Below are 25,361 nucleotides of genomic sequence, written 5' to 3'. Positions count from 1 at the left end.
AGTGGTAATACCTAGCAGATCTGAGCTGCCCAACCTGGAAAGGAATCTAAAAAACATCCGGGTTATGTTGTCATGCTACCCGGTGTCCAGGAAACAGCAACGCAAAGACTCCAGCTGTTGCTTTACCTATTCAGTTCTGAAGTAATGGTTTCGAACCTGTATGTGTGATACTCTGTCGGTGTCTGGAATGCGTTAGTTGAACCGTTATTCGCGACTGAATTTCGCTTTGTGGCTGTTTTACAATGTCAGTGCAGCATGAGCTTAGGCTTGTAGACACTGTAGCATATCTGTATAGCACCTGGACATAAACGCAGTGATTCTAGCCTGCGTTATTTAGACTCACGGGCGCAACGGTATACACCGTATAGTGATTTCATCTTTCTTTAAACGCTGGAGATACGTGAAAAGTTTAAAACAGAAATTAAGCTGCTAGACGTGAAAGTAATCTAAATACTAATGACACAGTTTCAGAAAATACAGCTTTGTTTTGAAGTGCTTTCTGCGTCACAAGCGAAGCGCATGAAATCCGATATGTTCGCAGTAAGCGCACGCGTTTTAAACGTCCCGCGTTAGGCGAACCTCTGCTGAAGCCGCAGTCCTGCACTCTTCCCTCAGCGCCCGTTAAGATTCCCTGGCGGAGCCCTCCGCTATGGCACCTCTCTCTCTTTCTCTCCCTCTCTCCTTCTTCTTTCACTCTAACCTTATTTCAAGAAGGGATACAGTTAGTACGCCTTTCATTTCGTAATATCCAGTCACTGTGTCCTGGAATTTCCCGCGCTTTGAAAGGAAGCTTGAGAGATATATCTTCCAACAATTAATGCTATTTCAGTTTTGATCTCGTGAGGTGGTCCAGTTTTCCTTCCTTTATAATTCTAGTCTGACAGTACGTGTTAGGATGCACCTTGTTTGACAGCACAGACAGAATGCTTCAGCGTACTGAAGGATACTGCAGGGTGTGCAATTATTGTTCAGAAGCTGGCCAGCGAGCGCCTTGTGCGTGTACTACATATCTAGATTCGTCAGAAAGGAAACTCTGTTTGTAAGAGGGATCTAAAAGCTTTATCTGCTCTTTTGGGGATTTTGTTGCAGGATCTTGCAAGGGGCCTGAGCGCTGTGGCAGCAGATCAGAAACGAAAATGAAACCAAAACTTTTTTTTTATCGTGACGTCACTGAGCAGACAACATGTTGTTTCCAACTCGTTGTTACTCTTGAAGAAATGCGTGCCGTGGTGTGTCTGTATGTCATGTTTCGCAGACATCAGTTATTAAACATCTGCAAAACCAGTGTTTTCTTGATAAACCTTAGAAATGTTCACAAACAACAAAATTGTGAAAGCAGTTTCGGTTTCTGTTTTTTCCTCTTTCTGCACAAGTAAAAAAATATTTCCGACTTTTAGAAAGTGTTTCCAATTCTTGTAGCACTTATTTTATAATATTTAACATTTACTATGTTATTATAATAAAAACGCAATATCTGTAGCTTTACTTCAGTTTCCTCACGAGAGGGCCGCACAGCTGGAAAAGCCTTTGCACTCTCTAAATAGTAACCGCATTAAAAAATAGTCTTCATGTAAAAACTTTTTTTACCTTTTAAGGCAAAAAACTCGCCTAAGAAAACAAATAAATAATTAACTTGACTGTTTAGACCGTAGTTTTTTCCTGTGTTGATCAAAAATATAAATAATAAAGGAACAGTGTGTTACTCCGCGTTCCCCCAAGTTAGGCCTATGCAGCCTCTGCTCTGTGTTTTTGGACCGAAGGTGTTGGAGACAAATTTGACCCAAAATTCCTGACTGTGACACTTACACCATTGATGCGGTCATGATAGAGCAGTAGGGAACTTCCACCAAGATTTTAAACGAACACCAAGAATAGAGGCACTATGTTTATATCAGTGAAAATTCTCCAGGGCGAAGAATGCACAATAGAGGTAAGTAGGAGACGCAATAACTTGCGACTGGTTTTGTGATTTTGGCTACGCTTATTCACCGCACGTATTGCAAGGAGTGCTATTGTCATTTGGGTTTGTTAAGACAAATACAGGTGTGGTAGACGTGAACGTATGCCCCGGCGTAAGCAGCAACCTACTCTGGTTACGATTCCTCCCGGTAGCGTCAGCAATCTTTTGGCTTGATTTGGTGTTCCCCGCCGTTCCTCGAGACCGCATTATTGCGCTCCATGCGCGTGCATGTGTAACGTTATTTGTGAACTTTTGTGGTGCTTTTTACTAAGCGTGGAACTTCATTTTTATTCAGGTATCGGCCAGTTCTTCAATCAGCGCAGTGAAACACCTTGTTGCACAACAATTACAAATTCCCGTCGACCAGCAGCGTCTTGTGTTCAGAGGCAAGACACTCTCAGGTTTGGATGATTCGTATGGTTACGTGTACGGGCGTTATGTATATTTTCTTGACTTTTCATTTTGTGCTGCCCTGACATAGGCGCCAACGCTTACTTTTGGTAGTAGCATGAATTATGTTATGGAAATCACACTGCCGCAGGCCAGTAATGTTTTCATGCTCTTTAGTTGTTGTTTTTTTTTTTTGTAAAGCACGCGCCCTCAAGCCACATCTTTGCAATTGAAAGGACAGCCGGTCACTTTTTTGTTTGCTTATTGCCGTCATTGTGTTCCTTTGATATTTAGGGTTTTATTTCGTGCCGAAGTCATACACTTAAGCAGTGCAGCTGTGGATGGATGTATTATATAGTGCTCTGCCTGCAAGCATTGTTCTTGTGCTTTCCTGCACATGAAGTTCATGGACCTGATAGATCATGTTGTCGCTGGCCTTGTGCAGATAGCCTATCTCTTGGGGACTACAACATCGTGGAAGGAAATAGGCTGCATCTGTTTGTCCTCAAGGCAGCCGACAATGCCACAGTTGTGTGGGACCAAATGCGCAAGTTCTTGCTGTCCCAGTTTTCCCATGAGGATGCCGAGAAAGTGCTAGAAGAATATAAAAAGGCAAGTATTTCCTTGGGCACTTCTTTTGTCAAGTACACTGTGAATCTGGCAAATTACATCCATATGCTGCTTCTTTTTTTTTTTTTCATTTTCATACTTCGGTGGTCTGAAAAGCATTGAGGCACAAAGCACAGGAGCCTATTGACGGCCTGCACCAACATGACTCCAGCCGCCGTGTTTGTGGACCAGAAGCATAGATAGCTAAAGCTTGCTGGTATGCAGAGTCCGTTTGCCACCTACCCCATAGGAGCTTGTGGAAGCTATTCGTGATGCACAGCCGTGGCGCTCCTGATGTCACGTACAAGCCATCTGTAGCTAACAGTGACTTAGGTGATGCTGGGTAAAGAAACAGCTTCGGTGCTACTGGCATGTTTGTAGCAGGAACTGAATACAAACTTTCATCTTGCGGTGTTGTAAATTTTCCTTGAGACATTCTTTGGCTTTGTTCCTACTTTTAGGCAACATCATTTGCTTAGCGTCTTTCGGAAGCTCTGTTTAATGATAATTGCATTGTGATCTCTGCTTCCATTAGTTCTGGTTAATGAGAATGTTGTCCAGGTAGGCTGTGAAGGGGACAGGTACAAAGAGAAAATCTGCGAGGCTTTTTTTGTGCCACCTTAGCAGTGTGCAGCCAAACGTTCCAGCTTTGGTCTTACTCATCTCGTCCTAATCTTTTGCACTGTAAAAATAATGACACACCAACATGCCCAAGTTTCCACCTTGTGCACTGGTTGGTTTGGATCAGATTGGTATGTTCTGCTGGTTATTATGAAGCTCTCGTTTCACCTGCTGAGCACAGTTAGATTTCAGTGGCCCTGCAAGGGTGCAGTGCCATCACTTCGGTATTGGAAAGTTTGTCTATAATCAGCATTTTTGACACGCTGCCGAATAATGAACCTATTGGAGTCCTTTATATTGCTAGCAGCATTGTCTTATGGAGCAGCAATGCATTCTGATTTGGATAGCAATTCAGGTGTCATGGTCAAACACCTTGCACCTGCAGTTGCTTCTAGCAAGTGCAATGCGGTTCTCCACAACGTCATAACAGGCCGGCGCCTTTTGTTGAAATGCAACAGATGTGCATCAGTGATGCCACAGGCTATATTGAAAAGTTATGCTTCCATTGGAGGGCACTCATTTGGATGCGGCCCGCCCCGGTGGCTCAGTGGTTACGGCGCTCGGCTGCTGACCCGAAAGACGCGGGTTCGATCTCGGCCGCGGTGGCCGAATTTCAATGGAGGCAAAATTCTAGGGGCCCGTGTACTGTGCGATGTCAGTGCACGTTAAAGAACCCCAGGTGGTCGAAATTTCCGGAGCCCTCCACTACGGCGTCCCTCATAGCCTGAGTAGCTTCGGGACGTTAAACCCCAATAAACCAAACCAAATCATTTGAATGTGGCAGCTTTCAATTCACTTAGGAAATTTAGCCGACAAGTCAAACCTTGCTGAAGACCCTTTGTATTCTATGCGAGGCTGTTTGCCTACAGCGAAGTGAAATTATGTTGGATGCTTTACGAAGTAAGAGGACTGTGATAGGGAAGGTCAATAGCAACAGCTAGACAAGGTGATGTACTACATGTTGCAGTGGTAGTTTTTCAAGCTTAACCAGCTGTGCAGATCTTGTTGAAAGGCCACCGCGGTGGCTCAGTGGCTATGGCGCTCAGCTGCTGATCCGAAAGACGCGGGTTCGATTCAAGCTGTGGCACTAGTATTTCAATGGAGGGGAAATTCTAGAGGCCCGTGTGCTGTGCAATGTCAGTGCGCGTTAAAGAACTCTAGGTGGTCGAAATTTCCGAAGCCTTTCTCCGCGGCGTCCCTCTTAGCCCGAGTCGCTTTGGGACGTTAAACCCCCATAAACCATACCAAACCAGATCTTGTCGAAAGACTTGCACGGCTGTTGTATTGCAGGAGTAGCATCCTGCTGAGTAAAGTGAGTTAACTCGTATTGATTACAATAGAGAAGGCAACTTTTACCTTTGCAGTAGTTTTGTTTGAAAAGAAATGCTTTTACGTTGGTGCTGGCAGTGTGAACCGATCACTGATGAGTTAGGGCCTCTCCAAATAGTGTCTGTTATTCCTATTCTGACTTTGCCGTGGCCGTGTTATTCCAGAATGTTTTTTAATTGTGTTACTCCATACCATTCTTGACCACCCCTGTATCACCATGTATACATGGGTGCAAGCTTCGAGCATTGTACTTCCTCCCACTTTCAGATTATCTACAGACATGTGATAGTCATCGGTTGCATTGCTTTCTTTATTCATTAGGCTTTCTTTACTTCATTTGCAGTTGAAGTGAAAACTTACAGGCAAACTGATTGATTTCTTTCACTCTTGTATTATTTAGAAGAGAACTGCTCTGCTGCTTTTGCAATCTTGTCGTAAAGCTGAGCTTCCTCTTTGATACTTTCAAACTTCCTTTGTGCCTACAAACTTCTCCCTGTTGTATACTTCCCGGTGGCATTGATGTTGCAGTTATTGATCAGTTCTGATAATTCTGCTAGCTTTGCCTTTGTTTTGGTGGCAGAAACATTTATGTGCTCGAGTTTTCAATCAGATAGTTTGCTTTCTGTTTGGGTTTGCCGTTGTTTTGCATAGCTGAGTTTCCTCCTGGCTCTGTTGCTCATTTTGCAATTGGACCTTTCTTCATACATTGTCTATATATCTTACTTGTCTTCCTTGGCTAAGGTGGAACACTCTTTTTTTTTAGTGCGTAGCTCTTGTACTCTTTCCATAGCGTGAGGAAACTGATTATTTCTTTTGAGATATTGGCAGTTTTTTTTTTCTTGTAAAAACTATTGCATTTAATATTTTATGCAGTACATGAAACCAAAGTTAAATAAATGTGCTTTAAAGGCATATAAGTTTGAATAAAGAATTGTGTGTCATATTATTAGAATTATTAGAATTTTATTTGCTAATAACAAGATTTTAGGAAAAAATTGAACAAAACTTTTAAAGGCACGCTTGTATCGAAAATTAAATGTTAAGAATTTTATAAACTATGCGAAATATTTGGTATTCTATTGGCCACTATCTGAGAAAAGTCATCTAGTCAAATAGTGTTCTTGCTACAAAGCAGTCACTGAAAACGCTATAGTTGGGCACCAAAGTGTGGCCGCGTGTGTTCCCGGCTGGTTTCCATCGCCGTCGATGTCAGAACTGTATCCTGACAAAAAGGCAGCATCTTTAGGCTCACTGCTGCTCAGGTCGTCGATAATATCAATCGCAGACATTTGCGTCGTTTTGGAACGCGTGCCACGCATGCAGAGGCTGCTGCGTCTTAGAGGCGCTTTCAAAAAATGCCTCCTGGTGTGAAAAGAAAATACTACTTCGAAAACGTAACTTTATTGGTTTTACTACAAGCCAGATGACAGAGTGTGCCCGTAGGCAATGCGGAACGGAAGACTTCACAAAGTCAAGCGGCAAAGTTGTCATTAGTGAGCAATGAGCACAGTACAACGTCTTCGCGTCTTTGCAGCGCATTTAAAAATGCCGCTCTGTGGGAAAAGACAATTACATCGAAAATGAAACTCGCTTCTCTGACTACAAGCCAGACATGCAGCATTCCCATAAGCAACAATGAAGGTTCAGGAACTGGTGCACAAAGTCATCGTTAGCAGGGCTAACAGTGCTCACTGGATGTGGTAGGGAAGCAGTTAGATGTTACAGGCTTTCACGGTGGCGGTAGAGTGATGATGTAACCGGGCGGTCGCCGTAAGGTGGCAGCTACATAAGCGCAACGCATAAGTGCACCTCATTACATCCAGCCAGTTTTCTTCTATCATGATGAGTGGGTCGGACGCAGCTGCTAAAAGCATTGCTAGAGCGAAGGCTCGGTAGCACCAATGTCAGGATCCAGCTACATACTTGGCCTGTGCTGTCAGTGTCGGCCTGTGATGTCGCGGAAATGCAGTGTCGCTGGTGTTAGCAGTGATTTCGTTGTGTAGGCAAAAAGCGGGACTGTCCACATTCAGTGTGTTATGCTTGCATGTTTTTGAACATAATTGACGAGATGCTGACAAATTGTAGTGTGGTTGATTACGCCGCAGTGCACAAGGGAAGTTTTATAAGTTTCGTCATTTATTGCTGTCAGACAGGGGCAAAAAATGTTGGGCGCCGGCTGTGAAGTGGGGCAAGTTCAGCGACGGGCCGGTTTCGCAACTAGCTTTGCATTTCTTGCAATGCTGGCTCCAGTGCTAACATATCATTGTAATGCTAGCATAGCATTGCACTTGAAATATTGCCCAAAGCCAAGAGAGTAAAAAGAGAGTATTCTTGCAGACCTCCATACTCTACTAAGGTCCGAAGAACAGCGGGATGGCATCTGCCTTGTTCAAAATAAGTGTGCGGTGGCTGGGAAAAAACAGGAAGCCTATCACTAGGTTCGCCATATGAAAAAGCTGTTTCACGTCATCCATGGCATTGTCCTCCTTGCACTAGAAATCGTGCATGCTGTACTGGCCTAGAAGTTGAGCACCATGAACTATTAGTTCCTCTACCTCATGCTTTCCCTGTTTCATTTAATTGGGCAGCGTAGTCGCCTGCAGCAGCTGCACTGTTGCTTGCTGCCGACTAGTTGCGTAGAAGGTGGCTGATGCAGCGTTTTGTCTTGTAATTCTGTCTAGCGAACTAGTTGAAAAGGCTGAGAACTACTCTCCTGGCTTGAACAAACAGGTTTGTAACCACAAGCACAATAACAAAAGGTAGCCACGGTGGTGATGCAAGTGCCACTGCTGATGCTTGCAACCACCGTGTTGAGTGAGACAGTTGCAGCTGTTAAACACTCTGCGAGAGGAGCTGTACTTAAAATTGCATTAACTGCAGGGGTAAATGTCCAAGGAATTTTTTCTGTATGGTCTTGGGAGTGCTATGCATTCTCACTAACTTGTTTTACCTGCTTTTTCGTGAAAATTTCCTCTGTTCTCTTTTCAATCCTAGGCCTGTTTTAGAAGTATCGGTGCTGTATTTGCTGCACTCATTCTTAACACGTCAACACATTGTGTAGTGTTGGTGCACAGCATCTCATTCCTGTTTTTTTTGGGAGCTCTTCCATGTCTGTCTACTGGTCATACATTTTCGAAAGAAAGTATTGATAATCCGCAGACCATTCCCGTTTGCAACGTCGACCACTGGTTCTCCTTGACACTATTGGTGCCATAGTGCATTCCAGTTGCCGTTCCACTTGTTGACTGCTGCCCTTCTCTAGTAATAAAGTTTCCCGCTAAAATGGCTACTAACTGCGTGTTTACTTTGTTTATGGCCATTTCTACATCTTTGACGAACATTTTCTGGGGAAGAAGTGCACGTGACATAATCAAGCCCCGCAAAACCAACCGTGCAGTGCCGCGCAGCGCCTTTGCTTCTTGTCGCCACTGACAAGATCTTGCTTCACACTGCCAAGTGCTGCAACCATTCGCCCCCTTTTTTTCCTTTTCTACTCCTCACTGTGCTCTTACTACTTTTACTTTCTCAGCAGCATGCACCGCCTTTTTTTCACGTGTGCCGTGCACTTCACATCATGGCCTCAAAGTGTTCAGAAAGTTTTCTTGCAGCTCCCTAGCCTGGTTGTTAAGCCATCGCAAAGAACATAGTTTTTTATCGCCTTCGATAGTCATTTGCTTCCGACTGTTTGCCTTACAATTACGGCATTATGTATATGTGGCTTTGGCTGCCACGGTGGCTCAGTGGTTATGGCGCTCAGCTGCTGACCCGAAAGGCGCGGGTCCGATCCCGGTCGCGGCGGTCGAACTTCGATGGAGGTGAAATTCTACAGGCCTGTGTACTGTGCGATTTCAGTGCACGTTAGGGAACCCCAGGTGGTCGAAATTTGTGGAGCTCTTCACTGAAGCATCCCTCATAGTCCAAGTCGCTCTGGGACCAAACCTATATGTGGCTCTAAGATGACCTACACTGTGCGCGAACTGTGATGCCATCCTTCACGGGAAGTTTCTCATAGTGACTCAGGCTATGAGAAATGCTGTAGTAAAGGGGTCCAAAAATTTCGACCACCTGGAGTTCTTTAAGGGGGGACACTGGTATTAGACCTATTTTCCTTATTTTTAGTCCAACAATAATGAAACTCTACCACCTTGCTCAGTTTTTTATACTGATTTCAACAATGAAATTATCTTTCTTATAAATTAGTCGGTTCCCAAGACAGTTAATTTTAATTAGTCATTCATTAGTACCTCGGTGCAAAAAAAACTGCTCAATAAAAAATCATTTTTAATCCATGGCTGCGTAGTATGGTGAGCGAAGAGTGCAATAATCAAAGCAGTTTTTCCGTTTTACCCTTATTAGTAATTTTACAGCACTTGGAATATCATTGTTCAAGGTGTGAATTCAATGCATCGATAAACTTTGCGAAATTATAAATTTTTGAAGTGCGATTGAACAAACTTGCCTTGATTATTGCACACACTGTGCCTTAAGCTTCCCTTAGCAAATAATACAACATCTCTAGCTGTCCTAGATGTTGAGATATTGACATACTAAGACAGCCAGATGTCCAAAATTTTCATGCCATTAAACTGTCTGCTCCTGCATAAATTCAGCCCACACGATGATCTGAATTTAATATTATGGTCAATATGTTGATTTCTTGAAAGAAGAAATTGATACAGTTGGAAAATAGTAACCGTACATTCCACAAATGTGATTTTTTGAAAATCGATTTTTGGTCATTTTTCGGTCTCAAAGACCAATGTCCCCCCTTAATATGCACTGACGTCACACAGTGCACGGGCCTCTTGAATTTCGCCTCCATCGAAATTCAACCGCCGCAGCCGGAACCAAACCCGCTTCTTTTGGGTCAGCAGCCGAGCACGTTTTCATGTCTAAATGCTCACTTTACTGTAACAGTTTCTTTATTAAAGATGTCTTTACTATAAACAAGAAATGTGCAGTTATCTATGGAAGGTGAAATGGGACCGCAGTTTCACTTTAATATAGTGTCCAAGTTTACTCTAGTGGAGTTCTGATGTATATGTTTCATGCTATTGCTTTGTGGGTTAAGAGCCCTACACTATGTTCGTTCTTGTCAGACTGTCCTCTCGACCACAGGCAACACTGCTGGTTCAACACTGTTTGTTCCTCACCAGTCGTCATAGCCTTCGAAGAACCATTGGTGGCCCATTTAGACTCTTATAAGACTCTTATATTTCTTTGACAACAAGGATGGTGGTGGTGAATCGCTGCACTGAATCATTACATGGCTTTGCACCTGCTTATGATAAAATGGCAATTAAATTGCCAGACTCGATTCCTGAGCATATAATTTCTGGTCACATTGCTCATTTGTACACATTCATTTATCCATTTTGGAAAAATGTGGTTAGTGAGGAACCTCATATTAAGACACTTAATCTTTGATGCCATCGAGGTTGAGGTGATGGAATAGTTAAGTCAACTATGATAAGGCTAGGGTTGTGGGTTATGCTGGGTGGTTGGCGTGGTGGCTCCTTAGAACAAATAGGAAAGCACAAACTCTTCTGGAGGTTCATCCTTCAGCCTGCTGAAGAGCACACTTTGTTATGAACTCTGTCACGGAGCTGTACAGTTTTTCGGCAGTTGGAGCTATAAGAACATCCAATGCTTGCATGGTCTTATGCTGCCAGAGTACTTGATTGCGATAGCTTTCTCAGGTGTGACAAGCTAGAACAGCGAGTGCCAAGGGAGGAGACAGCAAAGCATGGTGTAGTACGTATGTGACCTTCGTCGTGTGCTGGCACTTGCTTGCACTTTTCTGGCATCTAGAAGGAAGCATGGGACACTTGTTGGGAAATCCGAGCCTCTGGCTGGAGGCACGATCATGGCTGTAGTGTTCTCTATGGAAATCTGTGCACACACATATTGGGCTGCTTTTCTGTTACCTCGTCACAGGCATGGTGCTCAGCTAATTGCACCTGTTGAGGTTGTTCTTTTGGTGCAGCGTGGTAGGCTACTGGTGTGCTGAGGTGTTCTTCTGGGATCCGACAAGGTTTGGAGGCTGTTTTGGCGGCGAGAAACATCGCACGGTTTTGCGTGACCATAGTTTGCCGCAGAGCTTATCTCAATAAGCAACAGCCACGCAGAACAGAGATGCAGTGACTGGACACAAATCTCAAAACTGTTTAGCCTCTGAGAATATTGCATGGGGCTGCTGTTTCACTAATCTAACCTAATTTTAAAGAATGCTCTGGACCGCCTTGGCTTGTGCTCTCTTGGAGCGTCTATTGTAACATATTGTAAGGGCAAGCTGCAAGCTTTGTTAGCCTCTAGGAAGTGTTAATGGCTTTCAAAAGTCCCGAGGAACCCAGTTTCTCTTGCCTTGCATGCCTCCCTCCCTGACCATCTTGCAGAAAGGAGCATGCAGCTCTAAAAATGCCAAAATTCTGTTAATCATTGCTTCCTGTAAACAGTCTACTAGAAGCAGTTGCAGTATGATTATGCCCAAAATAAAATTGGCAAAAGAAACCTCGGGGTTGTGACACGCATAGATATAGGTGCTTGGGGAATCCAGAACGCTCGCTAAAGAAACCTTGAGTTCCACAGAAGCCAGTTTTGAGAACCTCTTTTTGTACTACTGCATTTGGAGTGTGTTGCTGCTGCATGTGAAACAACGCTCTAGAAAAAAAAAATAAAAAAATTAAGACCTTGGGGCCCAGTTGTGGTCTGTTGTCAAAGTGGTAGCATGGCTCATTATTACCATTCCCATAATAATCGTTTTGTGTGCAGAGAATTTTCACAGCCAGTACTGCCAGTGTTGCCACTAGTGTGCAGTGAATGTGCACATGTGGTTTTGTGCGAGCAATTATCAACTAGAATGGCTGATTTTCAGCACACAGCTGCTCATTTGGCATCCATTAGTTGGTAGCTGGTGTCCTTGCTCAAAGTGGTGGCCTTTGGTACATTTTCGGTTGCAATATTGTGGGATGTTAGTGGCAGTTTGATCCAAGCACTCAGTCACATGTCCGCACATTCTCCGTCACAAGTCACAGCCCATGTTCTTGCCCATCACTCGTTTCCCTCTCTGACTGTCTTCCTCAGTCTTTTCTTTCCAGCTCTTGTACAGAAAAAACGCTGTAGAAAACACGCACATGCACATAGTGGTTTCCTCAAAGGATGGGCCCCAGACTCACTCCGGCAGCTCCTTGGTAATTGGAAGCGCAGTCTTGGTGCTGAATGTGCGCTTCATTGAAAGCTTTGCTGCCCTGGCTTCAGAGTGAAACATACTGGCCATCCTTGACCACAAAAGTGAGGGGAAGCCTCGCGACAAAAGAACACGACTGAGACTAAAAAGTGCTTACTACTAGTAAGATGTTGAGGATTAGTGCGTCATTAGAGAGTTTTAGTATTGCGGGCTTTGCATAATTGCGTGCATAGCGGAATAGCGGGTCCCGAGTGCGCATGCGCAGAACGCTAACGGGGAAATAGCGTTAGCGTACAAACGCAATTTTCAGAAGTTAGCGTCGCGGCAATTGCGGATTTTACGCCCTTAGCGTGAAAACATGGCGGCGTCCTTTCAAGCGAGAGCCACCCGCTTCAGCCGATTCAGCAGCTCTTGCGATTCCGGTCGGCGTGTTTACCGGCAACTACTGGTGTTTTTGCTTTTCGCTATGACTTACCTTGCTTCTACGATAAAGTTTAAGCTGCAATTCAGCCCAGTTTTTGAGATACGCTCTCGATTCTGGAGCGCGCAAGCCTAATGGAACCTCAAGCTGCATTGCTACCGTCTGCAACGGCCCGAAACGTAGCAGAAACCTAGCAAAAACGTCTGGAACAAGACAAAAATAGATTTGGAGGTTTTTCGCGGTTTTTTATGGACTTAAATTATGTAAAGAGAGTTTATATTCAATTTACAAAAGTTTTTTGAACATTAGACGTCATGTGATGGCAAATATTCTTGCTCCAACGGCTTGTAGTTAACATTGCCTTTACTAGATGGCGCCACTGTTTTACGTTTTTATTTCATTTTATTTCAATTTCTGGGTAATTTTGCAGACGAAAATGAACGCTGCACTAATAATTCGTTTAAAAAACTCGAAAATATTATACTTTGGCAAGTTAGCGGCAGTGTCAACCATTTTAGAAGGACCGTTCACATGCACGTCAAGCAGATGGCGTTTAACGTTTTCAAAGCGCTATACTAAAACTCTCTGTGGGGATATGTTGCTTGCGGCACGCTAACGTAATTTCCCTTAGGTCCGCTATCACGCTAACGCTATACTAAAACTCTCTATTGAAATGCTTTAAAATGGAGCTGCCATGGTGGCTAAGTGGCCTTGGCGTTCAGAGGCTGCATTTTTACGAAGAAAAAATGCAAAAGTGCACGTGTACTGTGGGACGTCCCATTTGTTGCTGGTGGCACATGTACCAATTGCACCTGCATGTAGTGTTGTGTGTCAGCAGGCAGCCTGCTAAACTGCGGTGTCTCAAGGTTGCTGCTCAATTTCAATGCAGGACTTCTCGCAATGCGTGGCTGGCCTGAGCCTGGACGACATTGAAAGACTGGCCGGCGGCTGCATGGGCACAGGCTCCACAACTACTTCCTCCTCAGACGACACAACGTCCAGACCCCCGCCAGGCAGAGGAAGAGGCAGTGGCGGCTCGCTCCTGGTTCTCAGCAACGATGATGCCTCCTAACAATGCTTCAAGGACTGCTCCTTTCTTCTTTTTTTTTTTTCCCCCCCGTGCCCCTTCTTTTCTCCTTCACTTTGGCACCTGTGTAATTTCTTTCTGCCTATTTGAGTTTTCTTCTAACAGACACCTGTTGGGGGAACGTTCCATCCACGCCGTTGATATGCTCCTCCTGTTTAGCATGTAACTGGCTAACAGGAGAAAACAGCGGGCGGAAACGGAGGTGGCACAGTACAATGCGACAAATGTGAGTGTAAAAAATTTGCCCTTTAAGGTTTGGTGCATCAGGAGGAGATTGGCTGGCTGTAGCAGGCACAAACAAATTGCAGGTTTGGAATAAAAACCTCTGCAAGCATTTTTTTTTTTCTGTACGTTGTGTGCTTGCTGTTTGACAGCTTCGTTTTGTTTTGTGATGCCAGTGGTTGTATGGTGTGGTGCTGCAACATGCTTGGTTTTCTTGCCACGGGGTATACTGCCAAGATGAGCTCTCTCGTACCCACCTGCGAAGCTACCCCTGGCTCGTTTGCCCACACACCAGACTGAAGGAGTGATCCCTACTGTGGAGTGTAGTGCAAGTGTGTAGCCTGAACAGGAAGGAACTTGATGAGCTGCCGGTCGTCATCAGCCTAGGCACCGTGTCTGCCGAGCCTTGGCGCTACAGCTGCGTGTTTACAAGAGTGGTGCGGTACCGTTTTTGTTCTGTTTTTCACTTTCTGCATTTCTTCCATCACTTCTACTCAAGTGTGGAGAGGGCATGTGTGAAAGATGAGGTGGCCACTTCTAGCTGTGCCATATAGAGCAACAGCAAAGCAATGTGTGTGGAAGGGATTGGGAGAAGGGGAGGGGTTTTGTTTTTAACACTGGGTGTATGGCGTTGCTTTGGGTGCGAGAGGGCCCAATGTTGTGGCCCGAGAGGAGGAGGACAAGTGTGCAGGTTTCTCAGGCTACCAAAGACTCTGAACTTGCAGGCACGCCAGACGGGTTATGAGATGGGTGTGAACATTTTTTTTGTGTGTGTGTGAGTGTGTGTGCGCGTGTGTGGTAGCAAGAGTTTGTGCTAGGCGAGCACACCACGTTTGCAGCAAAGGCCAAGTGACATTCATCATACCGCTGCCAGTGTGGCATTGACGCATTGTATTTAAGAGCCGCTTTTATTTTTTTTTTCTCTCTGCCTTTTGTTGTGCTCTTGCCTGCAATGAATGGCACACTTCTCTTTTGTACATATGGTTATGTCCCAAAGGAACTTCTCACCTGTGCCCCAATACACGTTTGTATTTTTTAATGGTCCAAAGTGCAGGCATACTTTGTTGGGTGGGTTTTTAATAACAGCTGTTCTTACATGAGTAGTTCATTGTAACCAGCCATGGCTCCTCATGAAGTTTTTCTTCATACAAGTGTGCCCTCAAGAAGGAGTCCAGTGTTTGCGGCACAGGCAACAGAGGAAGTCGGCCGTGCCCCAGTTTTGTATTCTTGGAAGCAGTTGGCAAAGGTCCTCTGTATTTATTTACCAATGGACTGGAAAAAGTGTGCTACTGTCCCGACCTTTGTTACTGCTTGATTCCTTCCACCGTCACGGTGGTCACTGGGAAAGTCTGGTGCGACTTGGCCATCTGTATGGAAATGTGCTTGAAACAGGTTTCAGTTTAGAAGCCATCCAGCGAGACAAGACTGCCTGCTTGATGGACACTGTGTTGACCATTGTTTTTTTAGGCATTCCTCTGTTACACACTGTTGCGTTGTCACTTTTACCTGGCACATTGTCTCCATTCATAAGGCAATTGCCATTGAGCAAAAAAAGGAACTACAAACTAATTCTGCCCTGCTGCCTTGGCTTCCATTAAGCACTATTGTAATGAAGTTCCCACATAGCCAATAAAGTCTCTTTTTTTTTTGTGCTATAACTAGTGTGTGATAAACGACACTGCTGCATTGCGCACTTGCTTCAAGTGGTACACCACAGTGTTATACTGCTCTTTGGTCAGATGCATCTGAAGTCTGCAGTGAAGCTCCACCTACAAGAACTGCTGCATAGAATTCCTCCATGACAAGGAAAATAAGCTGATCGCAAAAAAATTTTAGGCTATAGAATTTTGACAGCTGTCTTGTTTAATATAGTCAAACATTAAAAAGCTGATTTCTTTACTGTTACAATAGGCCAGAAGAGAAATACAAAACACTATGGACTGTAGCCCAGTGTTGCCAACCCTGGTCTGAAGTTTTTGTGTCGGGCAACAAGGACTGGACTGTAGGCTTGAAACAGCGCCACTGTGCTTTGCATGTGTACCAATTCATTCCTCTCTATTTTTGTTACCTTTCGTTTCCCCTGCTCTCAGTGGAGAGAAGCTGTAAACAAGCTCTCTTTCCCCTCCGGCTTAGAGAGAAAGACAGCATACTACTGCATTCTCAGACATTTCCAGCATTTTTCTTCTGTTTCTTTTTCAGCCTTTTCCTAGCAGATTTTGACAAAGGTTGTTTTTGAGTTGGTGCTGTAACTTGGACAAATGAAGGTGCAGTTTTCTTGATAGCTTCTATCTTGCTTTCATCGCCTGGGTCATCTCCAGCTTCAAACCTTCCTGCATAATTGATCATGCGAGGTATACAAAAACTAAATAACAATGCACATTTTGCATTCTGTACGAAGACAAGTATGCATGCTGTGAAACGTGAAGCTTGCATGATCCAAGACAAGTCGCTTTGCAAAGTTGAGCGGCTGCACTGCTGACTATTGTAGAACCTTAACATGAAGACAAAAAAATGAGCAGTTGATATTCTTAATTTACCAAAGGCATAAAATTTTCTCCTGCTAGAAAGATTTGAAAGAACTACTTGATCACCAAAAGGTGGAGAGTGGCATACATTACTTTACCATCTCTGGCAGTAGATACCCATTAAATTGATCCATAATACCCTGTAGCAAAGATTTCAATTGTGAATGCCAAATTCATTCAAAACTACTGTGTGAACACACACACAAGTTTGCTTAAACACATCTTATGTTCCAATTGCTTCAATTATGTGCATTGCAAACCATAAGTCTTGAGTACCATTAAACTTTCATAATTTTAGTTTGCTCATGTTCGAAAAAAGCTGCACGAGTTTGTAACCTTTCAAGAAACCAGTTTGGCATTCTCTGGAAGAAAAGGAAAACTGTAAGCTTTCGCAAATGTGGGAACTACTGCAGCAATGTCTTGTTTATATTTTATTTTCCCTAGTTTAATAAAAATTTTGAGAAACTCGCATTTTTTTTTTCGTTTTTCACCGCACACACTACTGTCAGCAATTGGGTTGGCAATAACAGCAGTGAAGTTTTCTCGTCAAGCATGGCTGCATTTATAAATCTTTGTCCTCGGCAAACAAATGGGCAAGACAAACACTTTGATCTCGATCTAAATCTCTCTCTGATCTGAAGCATTTCTGAAGTACCACTGTTTACCGATTACCCCAAGAGGAAAAACTATACAGGGTCTGCTACTCACTCAGGTTAGCTTCAATGCAAATTTCAAGCTTCTCCTGGGCTTCGGTGCATTCTCAAAAACATTGCATTACCACAGCCACTCAATCTTGTAAAGCAAAAGTTCGAAACTGCTGCATAGGCAGCAACAGCACTGTACCTATGTCAAAAGAATTATGTTCATGTGTGCTACATCTCCAAAACTAGTTGCCGACTAGCAACTGCTACACTTCTGTACGATTTCTTACCTGCACACATCTACCGATGCCAGGGTTCTCTCAAAATATCCGCAAATACCCAACTTTCATTGTGGGCATAGTATGCATTTGCATAAAGTGGTCAGAGGTCTCCGACTGTTACTTTGGTCACTATGTCTGTGTTCTCGTGGAGGTGCAGTGAATTTTTTGCGTCAAACTCTATCGCGCAGTGGGGCCGGCCCTCTCCGCACTTACCGTGTCGAGTCAGCTGCTGATCGGTCTTCCTTTTCCTCCGTAACTTCCTACTCAATACGTCTTCAATACGTGAAGCTGATGTGAAGGCCTTGGAAGCTTTTTGCACACATCTAAAGTAGAAAAAAATTACAGCCGATTTAGTTTACTCGGCCAAATGCGGACTATATGCGCTTGAACAAATAAATAAATTGCACGTCACGTTTCATTTCGCTTTTAGTTCGAGGCTAGGGTTGCAGGGTGATGCTTCAGGCCAAGATCGGTGAAATTGGTGATTGGGGACCACAGTGGTAGCTCAAATCCGGAAGTACAAGTCTGGGTCACAGCACGAGCTCAAGAGTGTGTGTGTAGTCGCAGATGGTACAGAAAATCTCAGTGATGACAACAAAAATAGGGTAACGTCATCAAGCGGCTGCACGACGCACACAGCAGGCTGAGCACCGCCACTTCAGACAACCTTATATATGTCGTTCATCTATATATATTCGCCATTGGCCGACTTCCATGTGATGCTAGTTTTCTCGACGTTTGTACCAAAATTGTGACGCAATCATTTGTCGTTCAGCGTTCCGGGTGGTGTGTCAAACGATTTCTCGTTTAAGAGCGTACGTTGTTGGGCTAGTCGGTCAATCATGGTGAATATACCATGGTGAATATCATGGTGAATACCATATAGCTTATACGTGCTAGTGAAGTTGGAGGCTAGCTTGCGACAGGGATTCGAGCCGATGAAATATGCATCAGACTTTTGTATCAAAATTGTGATGCAACCGTTTGTCGTACAGCGTTTTGGGGTTGTGTCATACGTGCACGTGCGTGTGTGGGCGTCCCAAACGACAAAATGTCCATCTTGCGTCCACAACATGCAAACTCGGCCAACCTCATCGTCGTGCAGTGAGAGGGTCCGAAAATTTGTGGTCTGATGCGCAACCAATACTCAAACACATAAACTCGTCGAAAAGAACTTTAATGCATTTAAACACCACGGCCGGCCTCGAGGGTGGCGCACGTGGTAGTATGTACAAACTTTACGCGTTAACAATGAACCTATGGATAGTAATGCTTTCGCATTCCCACACTTAGGCAATCTTGTCTCTGCCAATTTTTTTTTTATTTCTGCAGGTCTAGCTGGCTTCAAAAAATCACTTTTTTTTTTTTTAAGAGATTGGAAGGGGTAAAAAATCGGAAAACAGAAACAACGGTAAAGACTCGCATCGTCTGAGACCCGCTGCTTTTCCAGTTACAGAATGCCAGTGACGTTTTGAATGCAAATGTGTGAGCTGCGATCCGTAAGAGAAACGTTGGTCGCCCCAACCCGCGAGATAACTCCGACGCCTTTAGGCAGAATGTGTGGCAAAGAAAAAAAAAAAAGTCGTTCTCCACTCTTCTCATATGAGCGCTGAGCTTAGTTGATTGCGCAAGGTAGCATTCACTACCCGTCCGGCTCAACAGCAGGAAATCCAGAACATTCAGGGCCGTCAACCATTTACAACAGCTAAATGGCGCTTCAGATTACGCGCCGAATTCCCTACCCAAAATCACCCCTCTCCCTTGCCTCATGAGTACTGCATCTTTCCAGAAAAGAAATCCAATTCCATTTTCGCACAGTAAACTAGAGGCCAACCTCTGCTTTCGAAATCGGAATCAAAGAAACGACGAAACCCTCTCGGGGCGCGAGTCTTCACGATGTAACGCCTTCCATATTATAAGTTCAGCTGTTTGTGCCGTTTAAAAATCGGCAAGTTCCACGAAAAACAATAATTTGCCTGAAGGACGACCTTGCGATAAACTTACGCGCTTTGTTTGATGCAGCCGTCGGCAGATTGCGTTGATTCTACATCCAAAGATATTTCTTCACGAAGATTGGAGAACCATGAGCTGACTTCTTTTTCCGAAGCTCGACTTACTTCCATTGCCAACTTTCTCAGTCGATAAGTTCTGACGCACCTATGACGCAGAGTGAACTCGATCGCCGACTAATCGAGGATCACCATGACTTTTCAATACTCACAACGCCAGACCAGAAAACCGCACGTGCTCACCACTTCCAAGCTTGAACCGCATTACGGCGTCAACCGCGTTTCTAGGTTACGTAGGAAAGGAGAAAGTGGGGGTTGAATGATGATGATGATATGTGGCCATACACTGCGTACTCTTTGTACCGTGCTTTGTAGCGGGTGGGTGCAGAACTGCGCAAGAGCCAGGAGAAATTAAGGGGGGCGGACCATAGAGTTCCTTAGTATTACCTAAAGAGAAAGCTGGCGCCCCGTCTATGGGAGCTTACGTCGGACATTGCGGGGGACGTGGGACGGAGCGCTACGGGGAGGACTCCTGGAGATGTTAGTCTGCGCCATCTACCTGCGGGTCGTAACCACTTGGCTGCATACGGCTGTGGCGTTAGCAATGTCTCTGAAAACACTGCTTGTAACGGTATTTTTCCATTTTTATAGCTAGAGTTTTGTTTTCCTTCTACGTCTTTTGCCAAAGGTTGTGGGCAAATACAATGAACAAAATTTGAAAGGTTAACCTGCCACTTTTAGCAACAAACTCTGAAGTGAATTCAGTCAACAATAAATTTTTTTTTTGGCTCGCACCACAACATGGTTGTATCGAACAGAGCCATACTGCTGTGCTCATGAATCATACCATATAATACAACTACTAGAAATACGAGAACAAAGGTGAAGCTAATATGTACAGTATTTGTCAAAAGTAACCAGGCTGCATAGTTTGCTTCTAGCTCGTACATTGATGCCCTTACAGCTTCCCTGAAGCTGAAATGGTCGTTAAAGGTAAGGACTGGGGGTCTTCTTACCTTCCAACATCTTTTGTTTGTTTGTTTTTATGGGGTTTAACGTCCCAAAGCGACTAAGGCTATGAGAGACGCCGTAGTGGAGGGCTCCGGAAATTTCGACCACCTGGGGTTCTTTAACGTGCACTGACATCGCACAGTACACATCTTTTGATCTTTAGGAAAGCCACAAGGGTTCCACAATACAAGCTAGAAGCAAACCATGCAGCCTGGTTGCTTTTGACAAAGACGGTACATAATAAATACCATAACATACCTTTTCTGCCAGTACCAACATCTTTTGATCTTTAGGAAAGCCACAAGGGTTCCACAATACAAGCTAGCAGCAAACCATGCAGCCTGGTTGCTTTTGACAAAGACGGTACATAATAAATACCATAACATCTAAGCCACAAGGGCACAATAGGCTTGAAGTAGTTAAGGTCTGAGTGCATTAATGCAATTACCTTTTCTGCCAGTACCAAATAGTTGAAATTCTATTTGCACATGTAAAAATAAACTTTCAGTCAGATGATAAATGTAGCAGCGCTACAGTCAGCATCTAAAAATGCGTCCTTTGGCTAGAACACTGTCTCCTTCGGACTCAAATACATAGCAATGGCGTATGATACTGCCTTCACTTCACACCGCGTTTAAGAGCAGTGATGCTTCAATTTGTATGCCATCACCTATGCCTACACCAAGACGAAATCCGCATTCCATTGCAGAACCAATGGTAGCAACATCTATCAAAGGGAAAGTAAGCCACAAAGACCTTTTCGGCACTAGTTATGCACTCCTGGAAACAGATGGCATGTGTTGCTGTTTCTTTGGCTCGGAAGTACTTTTGCTGGTTCAATGTTGCCACAGTCAATGCCTTGCTAGGACTGATTAATTTATTGCAACACAGGCAAGCCACATTTTCATTATAATCAGCAGCCTGACTACACCTACAGGAGGATGAAGGCCTCTCCCAATTAAACCGCTCCTATAGCAGCTGCGGCCTCCTGACCCCCCCAACCTTCCTAATCTCATTAACCCACCGAAATTTCTGCACCCCCTGCTACGCTTGTCTTCTTTTGAAATCCAGTCCGCTACCCTTAACGACCATCAGTTATCTTGCCTTCATATTACATGCTCTGTCTATGCCCATTTCTCCTTGATTTCAACTAGGACGCCATTCACTCACATTTGTCCCCCGACCCACTCTGCTCTCTTCCCATCTGTCACTACACCTATCATTTTTCTTAGCTTACTGTGTTGTTCTCAATTTAGGTTAAACCCTTTTTATTAGCCTCCATAATCCTGCACCGTAAGAGAGTACCGGCAAGATACAGCTGTTACATACTATTCTCTTGAGGGATACTAGTAAACTGCCATTCGTGATCTGAGTGTACCTGCCAAATGCATTCAAACCAATTCGTATTTTTATTCTAGCACTCTCATGGTTCAGATGTGCAACCACTACCTGCCCAAGAAGATGTACTCCCTTACCATTTCCAAAGCCTAGCTACCCTTCGTAAAGACTGTTGAACATTGCTTTAGTTTCCTAAATATTGCTCTAAAGACCTACCATTATGCTCTGCCTATCAGAAGCATTAATTTAATATTCCTCTCCCTATTGGCACGTGAAATTTGGTATATTTCAAGTACATTGAGTGTATGATATATAAAAAATAGCAATTTTGGTGATGTGAATAGCTATTATGACTAAAGAGTAATTTCACAGAACAGAACACAGTTTGAACAGGACAAGAGCTGAAATTCTTGAGAAATGCTTGTGGCTGGAATACATTACATTGAAGTATTTCTTTTTCTTTTTCAGCATTTAAATGTAGCCTGTGGCTCAACATAATTTTCAGATCTCATAAGTGCCTTGTTCCTAAGTCATGGGTAGCGATGGTACACTAACACAAGCCAAACTATTATGGTCAGCAACTTCATCAAGGCGAATGCCATTTAAATGGCCACAGCTAACAAGTGCCATTACATCTTCACCTGCAGCATAAGTATGAATATCACAGCCTCCAGTTCTCTGGAATCTAAAGTGCTGCTAACAATCTAAACGATGATGTCAATCCTGGAAGAGAACTCGCTTCAGTAACACTTCACCATCTGAATCCACGCGACTACGAACACTATCACAATCACTGCTGCTTCTGTCCAGGGATTTGCATAATGAGTCAAACACATTAGCTGGTGCCGCAGTAACATCCTTTGTCACCCACTCATGGTTCATCCGAATGAAACACAGAAGACTCAGAGTGTCAGCACTGATGCCCTGCCTGCCTTCAGAGGTGACTGGGCCATACTTTCCAAACATCTTCTCCGAGTATGTATTTGTCGGCGGGCATGCTAGCGATTCTACAGCTACGGCATACAAGGATGGCCAAACCACTCGCTTTGTCTGCCAGTAGACTACTGGGTCACTCATGGGAGCACAGAAGTCAGCCACATTGTCTTGTATATAGGCTTCCAGCTCAAACTTTGCTGCAGCCGCCCTTTCGGTGTCAGCATTGTCTGAAGAAGTTTCCACTTTACACTTTGTAAGTCCCATCTGCTCAGCATTGGTAAGCCACAGTGAGAAGTCTTCATCAATTGTTGGGACAGGCTCTACTGACTGGGACGACCTGTCAGGAGTGGCTGTGTGCAATGGCTTGTCAGTGTACTTGCAAGACTCGCAAATTTTTGCCACAAGATGTTTTTTGACTTTGTTGAGCTTCTGCTCTGCCACTGCTTGACTCCCACCAATGTAGCTGCAGAACGTGTCCCTGAAACGAGGATCCAAAAAGCTTGCCACCCAATATGTGATGTCTGCTTTTACAGAGCTTATGTGGCTACTTGAGCCAAGCTTTGAAAGAAGATGGGCTGACAGCCAGTGTGCCGGACTGCCCCTTTCAGATCTCTCCATTGTACCCTGCAGCATTTTGTCAGCAAAGCAAAGCAGTGGTAGGACCTGCCCCAACACAGCTGTGTCCATGCTCAAGAGACGAACAACCTCCTCTATAGGCTGCAGCACACTTGCTGTGTCCCTGAGCATTAACCACTGCTCCGGGTTAATGGGAACCCTACCCGACTCCTTCAGATATTCATTTACTGCCAGCTTCTGCTCACAGAAGTGTTTTATCATGTGCAAAGTGCTCTTCCAGTCTGTGGGACAGTCTGGAACAAGCTGACGTTGCTTGAGGTTGTGATGTGACTGAAGTACCTTCAACTTAGCTCTTTCTAAGTCACTACTGTTTAACTGGTTGCAGATTGTGCGAGTCACCTCAAATGCATCTGCAAGCTGACTGTGGTATATAAAGAGTAAATTTTCCACCTCGAAATCAAGACAATGGGCCATGCAAGTAATATGGTTCAGCTGCATTTCCAAGAAGGGCTGCATCCCGCTAGACTGCCGCTCAGTTACTACATTCCCAACTGTGAGCTTTGCAGGTAGGAGCCAGCTCTTGATTACAGTTTCCACAGTTTGATTGATGTTTTCAAGGGTACAAGACTCTCCCAAGTTGACTACATCCAGGACTGCCTTGCACCTGACAAGATTCCCTTCAGGCTCTTGCCGCTTCATCCAGAATGCTGTCACTGAGACAAGGTCGGACATGTGGGGGCCCTGCCATGCTTCGGCACCTAAATGGATTGTTTCTCCCACACAAGCCTTCAAGTCCCTTCTCACTCGCTCTCTAATCATTGTCGCGATAGCAGGGACACCAGCATCAGCAAAGTAACTCTTGCTAGGAACTTTCCACTGTGGTACACAATGATGCATAAACTCGAGAAAAGCAGGATCTTCTGCAAGTGAGAATGGTTGAATACCGTTGGCCATGTACATGGCCAAGCAGTGGTTGAGAGCCATTGAGGCAGGGTTATGAGGTTCCCAGACGTGACCACTGGTTTCGGACTTATCATGGTGTACAGCAGCAAGCGCTGATGATGCAGGTGGCCCCTTAGCCATTTTAGAAGACACAACCAGCTTTTTTCTGTAACCTTTCTTATCGGCTTCAGGGGTATCATTTTTCTTGAGTCTCAGACGGTGGTGAATGGTGACATGGTTGTGCATTGCGGTCGTCCCCACCTTGTCGCAACCACTTTCATTTCCAAGACGCACTTGCATTCTACAGATCTTACAGACCACCAGGAATTTGCTGCCTCCACAGTAGTCGAAATGCTGCCAGACTGACGACGACGGCTGTCGCCTAAATTTTCCGCGCATGCTTCTTTCCTTGCTATCGCCAGCCCCTGCACCACCACCCGCATCGACTGCAGGGCGCAGTTTCTGCGTGCGCGCGGCATTCGTTCCTGGCGGGAAATCGGGTAAGAGCTCTGAGTGGTGTATTTCAAGGTGGCGACGCATAGCCGTCGTGCCCAATTTGCTGCAGCCGCCTTCTCTGCCAAGTCGGACGCTCATGTTGCAGTGCCTGCACACTCCTGTACACTTGTCCAACGGATGCCGGTCGAAGTGCTCCCAAACCACAGAGTACCTCTTGCGCGTTCTTGCTTTCTTTTCGCTCTGCTCTGGCGTGCTTGCCGAAGAGCTGCCCGGTGCCGAAAGCCATTCTGCTGTGGTCACCGCACCACATGCATCAGATGAATCGGACACTACGTACACTGCGTCGTGGTTAACAGATTGGCTCGGCTCTTCCGTCGCGACTTCTGAAGCAGTTTCCGGCTGAAATAGAACGTAGTGGGCCACGGCGTCGTGAAGTGGCGCGTCTTGGTCCGCGTCACAAGATACAGCTTCCCCCCTCTTCATCACGCCTCTAAATGTGCCTGGAAATGAAAAGTGCAAGACGGATATGTAAACTCTACCGACTTTCAGACGAGCGGATCAAAGCGCGAATGAAATTTCATTCGTTTTCGACTCCGGTGCCGCAAGAACACAAAGCGCTTACCGGGGGTACTGTGGTGTCTTGTTCAAAAAGTAAATGCGGAAATTAGCAAAGGGTGACGAAGAAGTACGATAGTAAACTCAGCGACTCAGCTGTCGGCATCTTCCGTACAGCTGTGTACGGTCAGCGGGCTGGATTTGACGGGCACGACCGACTCGTGATTGGTCCCAATATGTCCCAATATTTTATACACCGAGAACTG

At 44.7% G+C, this 25,361-nt stretch overlaps 2 protein-coding genes across 4 annotated transcripts; one reads left to right on the top strand and one right to left on the bottom strand.

The window, feature by feature from the left end:
- The first annotated feature begins 1,695 nt into the window (after nucleotides 1–1,695).
- Nucleotides 1,696–13,974, top strand: LOC149358974 (ubiquitin-like protein 4A). The gene is made up of 4 exons (XM_089571148.1): nucleotides 1,696–1,930; nucleotides 2,256–2,361; nucleotides 2,796–2,962; nucleotides 13,406–13,974. The coding sequence occupies exons 1-4, from the start codon at nucleotides 1,883–1,885 to the stop codon at nucleotides 13,586–13,588; spliced, it is 504 nt and encodes a 167-aa protein (XP_089427274.1). The 5' UTR covers nucleotides 1,696–1,882; the 3' UTR covers nucleotides 13,589–13,974.
- On the bottom strand, nucleotides 13,633–25,312 carry LOC149358973 (uncharacterized). Of its 3 annotated transcripts, none has more exons than XR_016288745.1 (4): nucleotides 25,163–25,312; nucleotides 19,277–25,040; nucleotides 17,486–17,595; nucleotides 13,633–16,155 (listed from the first exon to the last, which is right to left on the bottom strand). XR_016288745.1 is itself a non-coding variant. In XM_089571150.1 (3 exons), exons 1-3 carry the CDS (start codon nucleotides 19,544–19,546, stop codon nucleotides 15,986–15,988), a joined length of 333 nt encoding a protein of 110 aa, XP_089427276.1. In that variant the 5' UTR covers nucleotides 19,547–20,295; the 3' UTR covers nucleotides 13,633–15,985. The 3 variants fall into 3 exon arrangements, 1 of the variants encoding a protein (XP_089427276.1); XR_016288746.1 differs by having other exon boundaries at nucleotides 24,878–25,040; XM_089571150.1 differs by lacking the exon at nucleotides 25,163–25,312 and having other exon boundaries at nucleotides 19,494–20,295.
- Nucleotides 25,313–25,361: the final 49 nt, after the last annotated feature.

Source organism: Amblyomma mixtum, chromosome 2 (assembly GCF_055824585.1).
Source record: "Amblyomma mixtum isolate Tamu chromosome 2, ASM5582458v1, whole genome shotgun sequence".
Taxonomy (NCBI): domain Eukaryota; kingdom Metazoa; phylum Arthropoda; class Arachnida; order Ixodida; family Ixodidae; genus Amblyomma; species Amblyomma mixtum.
The sequence above is the reverse complement of the archived record's forward strand: the minus strand, read 5'-3'. Positions and strand labels throughout refer to the sequence as shown.

What these genes read in the sequence shown, in the direction of transcription:
- LOC149358973 (XM_089571150.1), bottom strand. Translation starts at nt 19,546, where the DNA reads ATGCGGTTCAAGCTTGGAAGTGGTGAGCACGTGCGGTTTTCTGGTCTG. An exon ending in CGGTTTTCTGGTCTGGCGTT is followed by an intron (nt 17,596 to 19,493) that starts GTGAGTATTGAA and finishes TTTCTACTTTAG; the next exon opens with ATGTGTGCAAAAAGCTTCCA. An exon ending in TCAGCAGCTGACTCGACACG is followed by an intron (nt 16,156 to 17,485) that starts GTAAGTGCGGAG and finishes TCAATTATGCAG; the next exon opens with GAAGGTTTGAAGCTGGAGAT.
- LOC149358974 (XM_089571148.1), top strand. Translation starts at nt 1,883, where the DNA reads ATGTTTATATCAGTGAAAATTCTCCAGGGCGAAGAATGCACAATAGAG. An exon ending in GCGAAGAATGCACAATAGAG is followed by an intron (nt 1,931 to 2,255) that starts GTAAGTAGGAGA and finishes ATTTTTATTCAG; the next exon opens with GTATCGGCCAGTTCTTCAAT. An exon ending in CAGAGGCAAGACACTCTCAG is followed by an intron (nt 2,362 to 2,795) that starts GTTTGGATGATT and finishes GGCCTTGTGCAG; the next exon opens with ATAGCCTATCTCTTGGGGAC.